The following is a 16254-nucleotide window of genomic DNA, read 5'->3' on the forward strand; positions in this document are numbered from 1 at the left end:
TAGGAGGAGGCCACCAACTTCTATATTCGCTATCCGAACCTATGGACCAAGATTGATACCACTTTTATGACCTTGTCTGCGCTACTACACCAACAATACCTACCATTCCGAACATTCGATAGCCGGACTAACGTTAATAGACCTTTGGTCAGCGCCGCTCTAGGGCATAAGCAGGAGCCCTCCCAGGCTGGTAGATCCCCGCCCCAAGGGCAGAACAGTACGGTTGCTTCCATGATGGAAAACTCTAGGAATTAACCCGACTTGATGAGACAAAGCCTACAATACATGGCCACCTCATTCAAATTCCTATTGTGGAACCCCTACGGACCCCGCGGGGCCTCCGCTAGCCTAGCCAAAAAAATATTTTACCTCCCTCCTGTTAAGAGCTTACAGCTCCCGCGGGTTTTATACAGGTTGCCACTCTCGGTGAAATATGGCGTTAACTTGGCTTGAAAAGAATTATATAACCTTTGCGGATGTTGCTGGGGCACTACTTCTTGGCGAAAGCATTTCTTATGGCAGTTATGCAAAAGACTATATATCTCTGGCGGGGTTTTGTCCTGCATGAAGGGGGAACTAACCCCACTCTAGGAGTCTCTTTACGGCTTCAAATTACTGCCCTAGGCCACTCCGTCGATTGGTCGAGTGATAACCAGTGATTCTACGAATCCTCGTCCTAAGATTCATTCCTATGAAACCTCCTCAACAAAGCTAGAAGAGATATCATAGTGTGAGCCTTGCTAGCTTAAAATAATATACAAATTTTTTATAAAACTTCCGAACCGAGCCTAGTAGGATTCTTGAAAGCGAGTTGGTGTCAATACTTTATCTGAAGGTGAAGCAGCTGCCCAGCTAAACCACTTGAATAAATCATGCACAAGATATCATTTCACTTTCAACTTGAAGCGATTTTCGCCTCATGGGTTTCCACACGATGTACATATATATCATACTATCGACCGCATACTGCGAAGCTCAATAAAACCTCCATATCTCACATTCGTCAAAAAGAAAAGCTCGCCACAAACAGAAAACAACCATGTTTTCTGCCCTATTTGTAAGCCCCAGTCCTCCTGGTTTGCTCTCTGATGATAGCCAGGATGTGATCAATCAGTGGTTCGCACACTACAGCTTTAGCTTCAGCGATCCCGAAAATATAGCGGCCCGACTGACCCAGCTCAAACGACGCCACAAACGCCGGAGGCCCAACCGGACATTGCCAGGCAATTGCGATGGACTCCTGGGAATCTTCAGGGAGATATCTCTATTTCCAAACCATAGACACCGCATAGATGCCGCCAACATCCTCGATCAGGTGAATGCAAGGCTGAAGTGGGGGGCGGTTGAAACATTACTACCAGACCCGAGGAGGTACCCGCGCATAGGGAGCCCCGGAGATTCAACTCCATCAACCATCAGCCCTCTCCCGGTCGCAGCATGCACTCTCCCCCCCAACCGCCAACCTGGAGCACCCATACCGGATGTCTCGATCCGCAGAATGCATCCCACATATTCCCGTGCCCCACCATCGCTTCCGAGCGAAAACAAAGGTTTGGTCGATGCTACGGTTCGGTGGACTCCGGGTAGCGAAGATTTTATGATAGCAATGCAGAATTTGCGATACATGAGGGCTAATGATCTAGGCCTCCATGCGCCGCTTCTCGTTGATCATCCCCTAGAGGCAGTAATGGAATTCCCGGAGGACATTCCACTGATCACTGCGCCGGTTGCTCAAATAGATCCGACTTTGCAGACATCTGAAAGAAGTCCGCTAACCATATATGACACCAGGGCAGGGGCACCCAGTAGCCGAGGAGCCCTAACTCAGGACCATTATATCTACAATTTGATTGATTGGATCCGCACCAAGCTACTCCAGCCCTCTATCGCTGCGAAGTATGCGATCGTTAATCGAGCCCACCCAAGTAGGTACCGCATAGGGAGTACAGATAATATGGCTAATGAGCCACCTGCTTCAGTTGACGAAGGTATGTGCTAAAGTTGACTTTTTTTTTTTCTTTTTTTTTTTTTTGAGGGGGGTTTCTCTTTCCCTTCCTTCCATCTTATCTGACGTTTCGAATAGTTGAGGGTGCGATGAGATGGATTTTGCACGGTTTTCCCGTAATAGAGATACTCTGTAATGGCTATACCCAAGGCGGTAGAGAGGCGATAGACGATTCCTACGGGTACGTCCCTCGAGTGACGCGACACAGTCATAAATTATGTCTTAATGCATTGTTTTTCGACAACATTGAGCAGGCACATCGAGACGGGGAAGATTACGATGCTATCTTATTCCTCCTATTCGTCACCGTAGCTCATGAATTTAGTCATTACTTGAATACCTGTGTAAGTAGCCTCTCTCTAATGTTCTCCTCGGAAGTCCCTTCCTAACAGAAAATATCCAGTGGCATGTTGGGGCATACAATCGAACCCACTTTCGAACCCCCCGGGGCCTACGATACCTCGTTCAATTAGTTGAAACAGAGGATCCAGAGCACCCTGACTACGATCCTAATGACCATATTACTGGAGAAATTGGGCAAGTAGTTGAATGGCTAATATTTGGCTACCTCACCGATATAGATGAAGCTGAAGATTCTGTGAGTTGGGTCGGCCTACCCTTGTACATCACCGGATGGGGAAGCCGGCCGGGCAATAACCTAAATCTAAACGATTATATTTGCAGGAGATTGTTGCGGACACGCCCGCACCTACGAATCCCCGCTCCCGAGCTAAGGGTATTCGCCGAGAATCTAAGAATGGAAGAGGAATCTGAGGAACTAGACTCATCAGACACCGGTGACAGCTCTCGGGAGTCGGTGGTATCCGCCGAGGATTCGGGGGCGGAAGAGGCACCTGAGGAAACAGACCCAGTTGATTCCAGCGACGACGACGAGGAAGCCGACGATGAGGAAGCAGTTGATTCCAACAACGGCGACGAGGAAGCAGTTGACCTCGGCGAACCACCGGATGTAGACGCAGCGCGTTCTGGAGTAAGCATTCCTAATACCGCCAGGGGCAAGGCGTTTCGTCGTGCCTTCGTGCATCTGGAGGGTGAAATCGAAAGCGCGAGGGCCAGGAGAAGACCCAGAGGACAGGCCAATCATGTCAATTCATGCGGGCTCAGGATGCGCGGATGGGGTTCGGACCCCGATGCTCGACTCCACAATAACCTCAATTGGCGCACAAATGAAATCCCTCCACCTTCCACCGGCCTTCTCTCCTTTCTCCCCAATTTTGACCATCGGATCATCGTGGTCGGGTACATATTCCTATGTATAGCTTCAGATTATGGTCTCAGGGAGTTATGGCCCACGTTCACCTCGACGTATTCTTCGATCCTTACAGGCACCATAATGGTTCTGGGGCTATTCTCTGTGAAAATCCCGGATTCCTTAACTGCTCGTTCCAATAACTTGTCGTGACAGGAGGCCCCGTTCGAGTGAGTAACTATGAAGTGGGAGTTGTGCCTGCCCAAGAGAGTTGCTATTAATAGAGCCTTAGAATAGTGTGGCATTGCGGCAATGCTAGAGATGTTTGATAGACAACGTAAATAACTCGTTTGGATTCTGTATCGAGCAGAAGAAAAAAATGATTACAGATATCAACCCCCCTCCCCCACTCCATCCTAGCCTTTCCCAAGAATACGGTATCGTAACGTAGTTAATGCAGCGCTGCCAATAGGTCAGCCAGCCGAGAGGGCTACCGTAGCAAGGCCAGGCGAAAATTTGAAGAACTGAAGGTGTCACTCACGAACGCCTAACACTTGCCCATAACTGCGACTATGATACAACGTAATCTACCGCGCCGTCGGCATACTCCCGATCCAAAAGACGTTGAATGGTGTCGCGCATCACATATCTTTCATGGGACCAACTAAACGAGCACTGACGTCGGTTGAGCCTTTTTCACCGTGCGAGCAGAGAGAGAGAGAGAGACAGAGCCAATGGAGTTTTTACAGAGGGGCCAATAGGGATTCAAAACACCGTTGGCTGCCCTCTCCCAATTCGGGTTGTAAGTTTATTTAGAATGAGGCGCAGGGAAGGGTAACAATCGAAGGAGAGAAAAAAAGCAGTTTGTCGCTCTCGTTCTCGCTGTTATTGTGCCTGGTAGTGGAACTAATACCGACTTGAGTCAATCATCGACAAACACAAGATCTCAAGCGTTCCATGGACTAGTGCTGAGCAATGCAGGGTGAACCAAAGCTCGATCCTTCTGGAAAGGTACGGGTATGATACTGGATTGGTGTACAGGTACCGGTACTGTTAGGATAGTTATCCGATGGAGGTTGAGGCAGGTACGAGTACTGGTTTGCCCCTTTCCGCTCAGAGACAAGACACGTACTCGAGCGCTGTGAAGTATATTGATGTGAGGAAAGAGCAGCGTCCTGACAGGCGGTGTATCATATCGCAGCGAATATGTACCGAATTGTATGTAAGATGGGCGCTGCAGGCATACAAGAGCACGGTACATAACTAGTGCACATTTGCCCACAGGACGGAACTCTCACTCTTTTTTTTTTTTTTTTTGCTGTTTTTTGCTGTTTTTTGCTGTTGCGCCCCTCCCATCACACAGGCCTTGTGTTCCCTCGTTTATAACAGCTCAATGAAAAAACCCGATGCTCATCACGGACCACCCCAGATCTAAATATATACTCGAGTACATTTCACCGCCATGTCTTTTTTGACAAACCCCTGGAACCACCCACCCACCACCCCGCACGCCGAGATTCTTTCTCAGATTCGGCTCTATCGAAGCCGCATAACTGAGTTATGGTAAGGGCGGGGGGAGGAGGCTTTCTCTTCTATAACCCTTTTATCCTTTATTCCTCTTTCAACCCCTCCCAAGAGAGAGCCACGCTCAGCTTACTCGCTTACGGCCCTTCCCCAGCGCGCAAGATCGCAAAATTTCACAGCTCAAAAAGCAAAAATTCCTGCCATTTCTGCGCAATAGGTGATAACTTAGTCTATGAATCCTTGAACACGTCACGATAGCATTCGGACGAGCATAACTTACGGTACGGTAGCTGTAAATAGTATCAAGGAGGAGCGGTACTTGGAAATATTGGGTGTTTTTATATCATAAATCGATCAGATAATTTATGCGAACTTTTGTGCACCAGCTTATGGTCTCATTTTCTCCTTCACGAGGTTTTTCAAAGAAAAAAAACGTTGTGTAAAGCACCGTTCCAGATCTACCGCGATTCCCCGAGACCCGTAGTTCGTAGACAAAAAGAAAGAAAAAAGAAAAAAACAGAGTGAAAACGTTGTTTGTTTCTTTTTATATCTTTTCTACCATGAGGATGGAAGCTTGTTTGGACTATGATGCTCTCCCCCATCTTTGCCTTTTCCCCTTTGCTCTTAAGCTCATGGAAACACCCGACACTTTCTTCACGGGTAAAGAAATTCGGCTAAACTAGCAATTTCATCGGTGCCGTAGGAAAGAACCATCGTAGGACAGGAAGAAAGAGATGGCGCACCTCCAGCTTTCTCCATCTCCATCCCTCAAGGATACTTGTATATGCAACTGTGAGGATGGTGGAATACCGGTAGGTGGAAGGCAGGAGCAACTTACACTTGATAGTTGTTTCATCTTGTCTAGGATCTGTCGGGGGGAACGTCACTCGGCATTCTCCTATGGGAAACAGAAACCGATCAAGACAATAAAAAAGGCCCAGCAGGCTGGACAGCCTCCACAGAATTGAGAGCTTCGCTGTATAAAATCTTCCCTCTTTTCCATCCACCCACATTCAATCCCCATTACGGAAAAACTCCAAGCCCCCCCCCCACCCCCAATGTAAGACTGCAGAGTTCAACCAACGAAGCACTAAACGGGGGTCTATAGCGAGACAAAAATGCAGTAGAACAGTCCAGTTTATGTACGCGGGGACATTTAGTGGTCTGAGTTTCGAATCTAAGCTCAAGGGGCTCAGAAAGGGAGGGAAGGGGGGGGGGCGAATGAGAGGAGGAAAGGGCAGTAAGAGGGAAAAGAGACAAACCCATAGCTTAGCAAGGCACGTTATTACTTATTATAACTTTTTTTTCCCTTCCTTTTAACCTCGGAGGGCTGAAAACTGCTACATCCCCGCGTCCCCGTGACAGTTGCCTGACGGGTCTCCAGATATGCAGAATGGTACCTTCTTTTGCCTAGCGAAAAAAAAAAAAAGTTATATATATATATATCTCAACAAGCTGTTCAACCCCACGTACCGGAAAGAACGTTCACACCTTTCCCCATACAGGTGGTACCGGTAGCTTCTGACCATGCCCCTTCTATGATACGATGTTCTTTGTCAGTAGAATATATACCTCCATTTCTAGCTTAGATCTGTACTACCGTTCCACTTTCCTGAAAAGTATTCATACCATACGAGTACGTTTACAGTACCGTAAATACCCCCCCCCCCACCTCTCTCTCAATCTTTCTCTGTCCCTCTTCGCATGTCCCTTCCCCCCCCCCGTCCTATCCTAGCCTTAATTCACCTCCTTCTACTCGTAGTTTACCTGCCGGTGTGATGATTTGTCGTTAGGTGAGTTGATCACGAAGCGAACCTCATGGTACTGTACTGTACCTTTTTTATCATATCTCTTTTTCCTCACTTTTTGCTTTTTTTCCTTCTTCCCCCCCATTGCTCTTCTAAATCATTCCTCACATCCTTCCTTCCTTCCTCACCAATACTACGGTCGGATTCCTATCGAAGAACACGATGTCACGGCACCATACCATGGTAAAAAGGTCTATCTTTAGATACTGTTGAAAAAAATGTGGCCCGACACCTTTTTCTCTTTTGGCAGCTGCCCTGGGCTGGGGTGTGTCTTGTCGTATCATATCTCTCTGTCTTTGTCTCCGGGGAGATGTGAGGAATTTACCCTTTTGATGCCTGCCCTTCTCCCGGCCTTCTGTAGACTAGCTGCTAGGGCTATTTTTCCTCCGAAAGGTTTTCCCTGGAGTTGAGATGCGCGATGGGGCACCAAACGGTAGCAAAAAATCTACCGTTTACCGGGCCTGTTCACTCCGGCCGACGCGATATACGCCTACCGGTCCCCGCTTTTAAGTTAAACGGGGGGGAAAAACAAAAAATGGAAATAAAAAAAAAAAAAAAAAGAATAAGAAGAAAAAAGTAAGACTGGTGGTTAAAGCCCTAAGCCCAATAATTATTCGGGTATTGTATGATAATAGTAAAGGATCATAATTGATTGCTCGTCGACTAACCACAACTCATCACTCGGGTTATCCCCTCCTCTCTTTCGATCACGGCCTCCTTCTGACGAGACCAAGTGCAGGTCCCGTATCTGTGGTAGCTCTGCTGTGCACAAGATTGTCATCGCCATGGCTGTGCATCACCTAAATGTCTAGACTTGCCCCAACCCCATCGAACAGCGATTGCAGCTGACTGCGAGACCTTTTTTTTTTTTTTTTTTTCTGTACGCCTTCTCTCTTCTTCTCCCCCAGTTTGTTTCCTTGCCACAGGGTCCAGAGTCCCCGAATATCAGATGGCCAGTAAACATTGAACCATGAAAATTTCATCTACCCGCTCCGGACTTTCTTCCGCCTTAATTTACATAGGGCACAGAAATCGTAAGAATAGGGAACTGAAACATTAAAAAAGCTACATTGAAGGGACCTGAAACTCCTCCCAACAACCAAATCGATCGCCCATACATAACTCGTAAAATACCGCAAAAACGTGATCTTGCGATACCAGGCTGCAGATAACTAGAAATTAAAGAGCAAGAAAAGGAGGAATAAGAGAGAGAGCGAGATGGGGAGCGAGGGATGGGAGGAGGGTATCGTGAGGTAACCGTTATGTACTGTACATCAACATCGCGGACCGCCCAAAACATTGAAATCTGATAAGAAACCATAGCAAGAGTGATAAACAAAACAAAGAAGAAAATTAACAAACTAGAAATTAAAGTTAAGAGAGGAGCAAAAAACCCGAGAGGACTCTCGGGGACCAAGAAAAGAAAAATAACAGGGAATGAATGTGAAAGAAAAAATAATAATGATAATAATAAGCAAGCCATACGCAGCCCTTTGGGCATGCGGGGGCTGTGCGATGGAATCCAAATCCGAAAAGCGCCGATACCCATGCTCACATCCACAGCTAAGTTTGAAATAAGAGAAAAAAACAACAAAACCCCGTACCAAAAAGGAATGACCGTACCGTGCTCGTAACATGCTATGAGTGTGTTTTCGCAAAAAGACCAAATGAGAGCGAGAAAAAAAAATCAAAAAACCAGCCAATAAGGATAGCAAAAAATGTGAAGAACCCCCCCCCCCCCAACGTGTGCATGCGTATATCGTAAATGAATGTCTAGATTTGGAACAAAAAGAGAGGAAAGGAGAGACAGAAAGAGAGAATGGGAGGAAATTCGTAAAAGCCTTAATTAGGCGTAACCCTGGACATGACTTTCATTGGTCAACCTTCACAAAGAAAGTTAAAAACAGTGGTGGGGAGGGGGGGGGAAAGATATGCATGCAAGGAGGAAAGAGATGGTACATGACGCATAGACTCCGTGCCTGTGCCTGAAGAGAGAGAAAAAAATCCAACTGAAACTTACAAATTATAATTCGGCTCCATACACGTGACGTTCGTAGAGTTACCGGTGGGAGACCGGTTGTCATTATATTCGTAATATTCACCAAAATCACTGGGAAGATCCTGAGAAGATAGGTTGTAGTCTTGGTTGTAGTGAAAGACTCCCGGAGACGGTGAAGAGGGTTGGTATTGAGTCCCCTCCATTAGTAGCATCGGGGGCTGGTAATCTCCGTTCGACACGAGGTTTTGAGCTGTGATTCCCTCTGCAATAAACTGAGGGTTCGCGACAGGAAAACCGTGGGATGCTTGTCGGCGATGACCTTCCAAAGGCCACGTGCGCGATGAAGCTGCGTTTACGCTCGGACTACGAGAAGATGCCGGGGAGTGGTGGGACTGGGGGTGGGGGAGGTGTTCCGTGCTTGTAAAGAAATCGTCATATTGAGAATGATTTGATCCACCTCCGAGACTCTCTGCTCCAGGAGATCCACCGCCGCAAAGTCCATCATAATCGTCAAAATCGGTTTCAATCCTCGAGGTGTCAATTCCAATCTCCTTCAAAATCGAGTTTGCTACCCTTCCGCTGGGCCTGCCAGCTACGAACTGAGTAGAGGAAGGTGGCAGCCCCTTTCGGATGCGGTCCATCTCAATCAAGCCCTGAGTGAGAATAATGCAGCGGCTCTCAAGAGTTTCGATATATCTAGGAAGTGTTAGTGCTCCAAATTTACGAGGCAAGAATGAACGGAATATCTTGAGAAACTCACCCTCTTGGAGGGTTCTTATCTCTCGGCCTTCTGCGCTCACTATAGGTACAAACTTGATCATCGGTATTGCAGCGGTCACATGGGTTGTCTCCATTACACTATTGAAAATTAGCCTTGGGCTGGGGAAAGCATGGTGTAGAACAGAATCGACGAAATTTCCTCGAGACTCTTTGTGATTCCGCTGGTATAATTGAAACTGTGTACACACCTTGCTCTTCTTGATGCGGCAGCGGTCACAGGCTTTGCCAACCCGCTTCCGCTGAGTGCCACTGTGGGTTTGGTCATGGTGATCTGAACCGTACGAACTCATACTTGATACAGTACAGTTATGCGTTCGTAGAAGAATACAGTGGTATGTGTGAGAAGCTCTGAATTTTGGTCGAGAGTGGGAGTGTCGTAAATGTGCTGCACTGAGAATTCGGAGAAACCAGAAAACGAATGACACGGAGCGAAGGTGAGCTATTCAAAAGCCAGCGGTAGGCAATATAATATAGCAAGTAGAGCGAGTGTGGATGAAAGCGAATGTTGTCTGGTCAAGGCTAAAACGAGGGAACCTTGGACTCAGGAATACTACGAAGGTCGGATATGAAGTTGAAAGTCAAGTGTGATATGGATGGAGACAAAGATGTGGGGCATTAGCTGTATTTGTAGCCCAAGGCGGCGCATGACTAACAAAAAAAAAGATACGTATTATTATATGTGGGCAAAATGCGCACACCTAAGGGAGCTCAGCATGCTAAGAAAGATTGCGCCAACGGTAGAACCAAGAGCCGCACTCTAAATTCAGAATTAGAGAAGACCTATTATGCACGCTCAGGGAAGTTATCCCATCCAATAGAAGGGGGGAAAGTAGTCATTCTCTATTATTGTCTGCTACTTTACTTTATCTTTAGGGGTCAAATGGAGAGATGGGCGAAAAAAGAAAATTTATTGCGAAACCACAAAGTTACCCAATCCGTCGTATGGAGCTCATGCTCAGCACCACCCAATATCGCAGGATTCCAGTTCGCAACCACCACCGCATAGTGTCTAGCGCGTTCAAATGCAAGAGAATGAGGGCTCTTACATCCAGAAGGAACAAAAGACAAATGTGACGTGATGCCTCCCGCTATTCAAGGACTAAGTTATAGCATTATCGTAGGTTACAGTCTTACTCTGCCGTCTCTTCTTTCTGCACTCACATCCCTCCATCATTTTCTCCCCATGCCACCGCCTCACCAACCCTCACCAACCCCCTCACGAGCTTCTCCCCACTCGAGCCTACCGATGAGTAGGACACGCGGGACTCTGCATCTCTACGACAGTGCATCAGTGCAACGGCCAATACTCTATTACTTCTACCACCACCTTTACCAACCCTCAAAATAGAGCTACTGACCATATCAACCCCCTGTCAACTGTCTAAACTCTCGTGCAGCGAGTGCAACCTTTTTCACCCCAGCGACCACACCGGATCCTCGTCCAAGAGTATCTCGGACAAGTATCAAACATTCCAAAACATATCCCGACGGTGCGCACAGCATGCCATTACCCAACATCTGTAACAAGCCCACACCGGCACTGCAGCTGTCGGGCATATGCTATGAATGAGGATTCAAGTAACTTAGTGCGCGCTGCAGCTATTGAGTCTTTTGCAACAGATCTCGCTTGAACTACACGAGCAACCGGCAATTCTAACTAACCGCTATCTAAATTTTTATGATCACTTTGGCTTCGCCTTGTGAACGGACAGCAATCCCCTTCTAAGAACTGGGTGTGAAAAACGGCACATAATACCCTTGGAAAGGCTCAAAGTTCGCAAGTAATCGAAGCTAAGGAAGCTCCCGTGATGCAGAACGCTGGATGACTGTTAATAAATGAGGGAAAGGAAGGAAGTTTTATAACATATCAGTACCGCATCTGATGCGGGAATCAAGTGAGATGAAATTGCTGGAGAAGCGCCAAGGATTGGCTGAGCCTCAAAGATGTTCCCACAGCCAACCCGTACCAGTGTTCTTTTTGATAAGATAATATCTGTTTTACAGTGCAGGCTTTGAGTGAAAGGAATTCATGCTAAATCTAGCTAAGGCCCGGCCCCATCAAACCCGTTCGTTTCCATCGGTCTTCGGATTCCAGAAAATCCAGGGTAGGACAGTATGGAGAGCCGTATCATCACTCAAAAAACACATGAAAAAAATACCGAAGCTAAACTTTGAAAAAGTTAAACCGTCCGACTACGGTAGCTCGTGAGGTAAGGGAGTCGCGAAGCAAGTACCGGTATCAAATCCAGCTAGTTACCGAGCTATTAAAAACCCAGAACAATAAAAAAACCCTAAACTACTTCTTCTAGTGGATTAATCAACCCGAGAATTCATTTGTCCGCGTGCGGAAGGAGGGCTGGGGAGATAAATTCTCGGCAAATAGTTGCCAGAGAAAGTGTAAACCCTGGGGTACTGGTACTCTACTGTTGGTGGTCGCCACCTCTTCGGCATTTCTAATGGGCACCTGTGGTGTGCCTCTGAATTGCTGGGTCTACGAAAGGTCACTCATGAGGACTTAACTTGACCACGGAGCCCGAAGCTATGATGGTCTTAACCTCTAACAAAGGAGTCCCTTGATGAGGGCTAAAAAAAAAAAATAGAGTCGGAATTCACTTCGACCAACCCCCAGAACTTTAAATGTAACAAATTATACTACTAGTAAAGTCACGATACAAGAGAAACCTCCAAATGAAAATTATAGTGCTAATGTGTGATGCAGATTGTACGAGCATGGCCTAACCACTAGGAGATTCTACCGTGTGTGTGATGAGATTGAACTCGAACGCTGCCTTGTGCTGTAAATGAACCAGATTGTGCACCGAGAAAAAGAGGTTCTGAGGGGTAGGAGAAATGTTCCAGCTCCCGAACTCCAGCACACGTGATAAATTTATCGCCGTCCAGAATAGTCACCCACAGCTAGCTGGTGGGAGATCAGCCTGAGCCAACCAGACGCTTTGTTGACATTGTTTACTTGCGCGGCCAAGTTGAAGCTGGACACCTTAGTGACAATTCCCATACAAGGTGTCCGGCTTCACTCGGCCGCGCGAGCACATTCTCATGTCCACACTAATTCATAAACTATACGAGCACAAGTTCCCAGCTCAGACGGAGATCCGGTCTGCATTTGAGTTAGCTTGTCTAACTAACGGCATTAGGAAAGTGGAAGACCGCTGCTGTGGTAACGAGTTCAAGTCCACGTTCATGGCTTCTAGCAGAAGCTCTCTGTCCCAATCTTCGCCCTTAATTATTGCAACTATTCAGACTCTCCAGCCCGAGGTTTGGTCACTCCTCCGAACGACATTCGGGATTACTTGGGTAACCTTAATGCGCACTATCAGCGCAGGGGGTAGCATCCTTCTTATTTTTTACTTCTACCGAAAGAAGATATTATACCAATATTGTGGATTTTGGAGTGAGGTTTGAGTTGCAAAAGAACGCTTGAATCAAGTGCTTGGAGGTCAATTCTCCACCCACCGGAACTACAAGCAAAGTCACCGCTAATCTAAATGACTTGAATAGTCTGTGAGGCTCAGCAGTAATCCTCCATTCTACTGCGGCTTCGCCTCAAAATCGAATGTACAACATTAAATTAACCCCCTCAAGTTTTTGGTAATATAGTAGCGGCGATTTATTCAGCGGTGGAGAATGATGACTTGATTGTAGGTTTGGAGATGCCCATAATCTTAGCCGAATGGAGCCACCCTGGTAGGGTAATTTTTAACGACTAACTTAGAAGCCAACATCATCGAGGTTGGATAAAAAGGAAAAAATATGTTGTAGTTTAGTATTGATTACGGGTAGCTATATCGAAGATTGGGGGGAAAGCTGGAATTTTTCAGGCTCTCTCTGGTACTGTATTGTAACTGATCCTAAACTTTAGAGCTCCAAGTCAATTAGGTTGGATCGAAGCTACCAACCACTCCTCACATTTATTGTACTCACCTACTATCCACAGGAGCAATTCAATCTAGTTTTCCCATAGAACCTTTCTACCTACACGGCAGGGTACTATATCTCGGAAAGTTAGAAAGGCGCAATGTATTCCCGTACCTTGGAACCTCTTTGGAGCCGCTTCCTCCACCCTCTTAGGTGACCGGTGGCACTACCGTGCCATACATAACACATATCCTTGCGCCCTAGCACAAATCTGACCAATACCCAAGGGGTGGACTGGCTGACAACTCCTGGTGAGCATCTTACACACGGGGGCTAGTGAGCGCCGTACCAGATTACATCTCTAGATAGATGTACTGTATTCCCGGTGAGATTAAAAACCTGGACATGGGAGGACGATGCGACCAAAAATACCAAAATACTCCGACAACGAAATCCATCACCTCTCAAAGAGCCTTAGAAATTTAAGAAGCTACGGCACTGGGAGCCAATCTATAGGCCCAGAGCTTTGATAAATTCTCTTGTTCTGATATCTCAGGCTTACCAATGTTTTTTGGAGTACAGTATCCGGGTTGTTCCAACCGGGAGGAGTAAGCGCGCCTTTGCCATGCCCCCATGCCCCCTCGACATCAGCCTCACTCTCACCACCATCCCAACATGCTCTCGCACCGCAGCACTGGGTGCGCAGCCGCTGTCTACTCGATCCCTAAAACAGAAATCCACGGAAATATCGCCATTTCGCTTGCCGGATAAGTTACCGGTTGCCGAGTTTGCACACACAAGTACTATATATTCTCCCAAGCCCTAAAGATGGGGGTTCCCGAGTGATGCCAATAGCGAAGCTACCAAGCCCCGCGCGTTGGTGTTACAGATGCCCCAGGGTGCGACTACCCGAGGGAAAATACTCGCACGGAAGCGAGGACACTGTTAAGTAATAACTCACCGAGTGACGAGGAGTGACGGGCGAGCAGAGGACTTGAGTGCTCCCTCAGTGGATCAATATATTCTCCAGCAGTCTATTATGTCCGTGGCTCATCACCAAGGCCAAATAACCCTACTTTAATAAAAGCTGCCCCAATCTCTCAACATATCTAATCGAGCTTGTCTATTCTGTTTCTCTCGCTATGTCTGCATGCCGAAACGGCTATAAAGGCATCGTACAGTAGTTGACTCATTCAAGCTCGAGATCCCGGTATCAATAGACGTATACACGGCGACCTATCCTCAATAGCGGCGCCAGTTGATGATAGGCATCATGCTTTAGAGTTTACAGGAGTCGGTCCAATCCATTCACATTGGAGAACGAGATATTGAGATGAATAACCCTCATCTTATCACCCGACCTAATAATTCATACCCCCTTCCCTGCCTTGAATGCCGTGGGAAATTTGTCCTTCCTGGTGAAGTGAAATGACTTCGGGTTTGGGGGTGGTCGTTTAGCTTTGGTCGGATTGGTAGGTTCCTGGCGCTCATGACCTCAATAGAACGTTGCATCCTAACCCAGCCCCACACTTGGTCGGTTTCAGGATGCTTGAATTTGAGCCTCAGCCCGCTTCACCTGACTTATTTCAACTTCACCCTGCCATATGCAAGCTATGATACTAGGCTACCTGCCAAACTCCCCAAACTTGATCGCCAATTCTCGAGGAGGGAATTCAAGTGTTTTGTGGACCAAAACGGTATCTACATACCGCAAAAACTCTTGAAATACACTATCATAAAGTTATAGTCAATAAGTCTGTACACACACCCCCCCACACACCTTCACCACATATTTCAACCGCAACGTAAATCAATCAATTATACAACCAAAACTGAACCTAAAAATACAATGAAAATACAGATAGAGAGCCATTTCCATGGTGTTTAATACTTGGTGTACCATCCCCGATTTTTTCGCACTGCATAGTAGCCCCTGGGCATTGAATTGATCAAGTGGTTGATCAACTCTTCAGGGACTGCCCACCATGCCGCCTTCAGTGCCATGATGAAAATCACTCTACTTGGTGCGTTATCTTTGAGGTCTTTCAAGTATCCATGATTCTTTCAAAGAATACTCTTCATGGCTTTCCAGACATGCTCAATTGGGTTTAAATCCGGACTATGTGGAGGGTGTTTGGGGACCCAGATGCCATGCAATTCAAACCACTCCTTAGTGATCTTTGCAGTGTGAATTTTCGCATTATCTTGCAAAAAGAATTTCCCAGGAGCATAATAAGGCAATAAACCATCCTCCAAGACCTGAATATAGGAGCGCGCGCTATATCCATTCTTCGCAGAGTCCTCATCACGTTGCATGACCTGCAATTCTGACAGCCCCCCCTTCCAGATGGCCCCCCAAACCATAAACGAGAGTGAAGACTTAACATGTTCACTCTCGTTGACAGCCTATTGCTTCCATTTATCCCTTGGAAGTCGAAAAACCCATCCATCGGGAGAATTGGGGGAGTTTTGCATGGAAGATTCGTCACTGTAGATACCCTAGAAAAAACCTTAGCGAGGATCATCTAAGAAGGAACTGACACTTGTCCGCACCTTCAACAATTCTTGGTCTTTTTCATGATAGTTACGTGTAATACGTAGCCTTTCCTTCACATCTTTCGCCTACAGTCGAATTCTTTTACACCGTCTCCATTTGCGGCGTAAATTGGGCCCAAGAGCACGACGGATGGTGTTGATGCATACATTAGCACCACTCTCGTCAATGAGGTCGCGAAAGTATATATTCGGGAAACTTCTGACAAGACGAAGTAAAGAGCGAATAATTTGACGATTCAGCTTCTTGGGACGACCCTTCTGAGGCCTAGAACCAAAGTGGTTGAGTTCCTGCGCCCGTTTCACAGTCCGGTAGATTGTCTGCCGAGTACACTGAAATTCCAACGTGACAGCAGATGGACTCGAACCCAAACTTATTGCCTCGGAAATACGAGCCCTGTCATGAGAATTCAATTCTTTCCGCCGTTGCTGGGGAGTTTGCCGATCTCTGCTTATAACTGTACCAAAAACTCGTGAAGAAGGCATTTTTTGATGGTGT

At 46.8% G+C, this 16254-nt stretch overlaps 2 protein-coding genes; both read right to left on the reverse strand.

The window, feature by feature from the left end:
• Positions 1 to 5413: 5413 nt before the first annotated feature.
• On the reverse strand, positions 5414 to 5830 carry GSTUM_00007101001 (uncharacterized protein; the record flags this gene model as incomplete). XM_002839159.2 has 1 exon in its annotated part: positions 5414 to 5830. Exon 1 carries the CDS (start codon positions 5750 to 5752, stop codon positions 5414 to 5416), a length of 339 nt encoding a protein of 112 aa, XP_002839205.1. The 5' UTR covers positions 5753 to 5830.
• A 1694-nt stretch (positions 5831 to 7524) lies between these two features.
• On the reverse strand, positions 7525 to 9900 carry GSTUM_00007102001 (uncharacterized protein). XM_002839160.2 has 5 exons: positions 9515 to 9900; positions 9360 to 9404; positions 9307 to 9327; positions 8568 to 9242; positions 7525 to 8415 (listed from the first exon to the last, which is right to left on the reverse strand). Exons 1-5 carry the CDS (start codon positions 9589 to 9591, stop codon positions 8394 to 8396), a joined length of 840 nt encoding a protein of 279 aa, XP_002839206.1. The 5' UTR covers positions 9592 to 9900; the 3' UTR covers positions 7525 to 8393.
• Between the last annotated feature and the right edge of the window lie 6354 nt (positions 9901 to 16254).

Source organism: Tuber melanosporum (genome assembly GCF_000151645.1).
Source record: "Tuber melanosporum whole genome shotgun sequence assembly, scaffold_31, strain Mel28".
Classification (NCBI taxonomy): Eukaryota; Fungi; Ascomycota; class Pezizomycetes; order Pezizales; family Tuberaceae; genus Tuber; species Tuber melanosporum.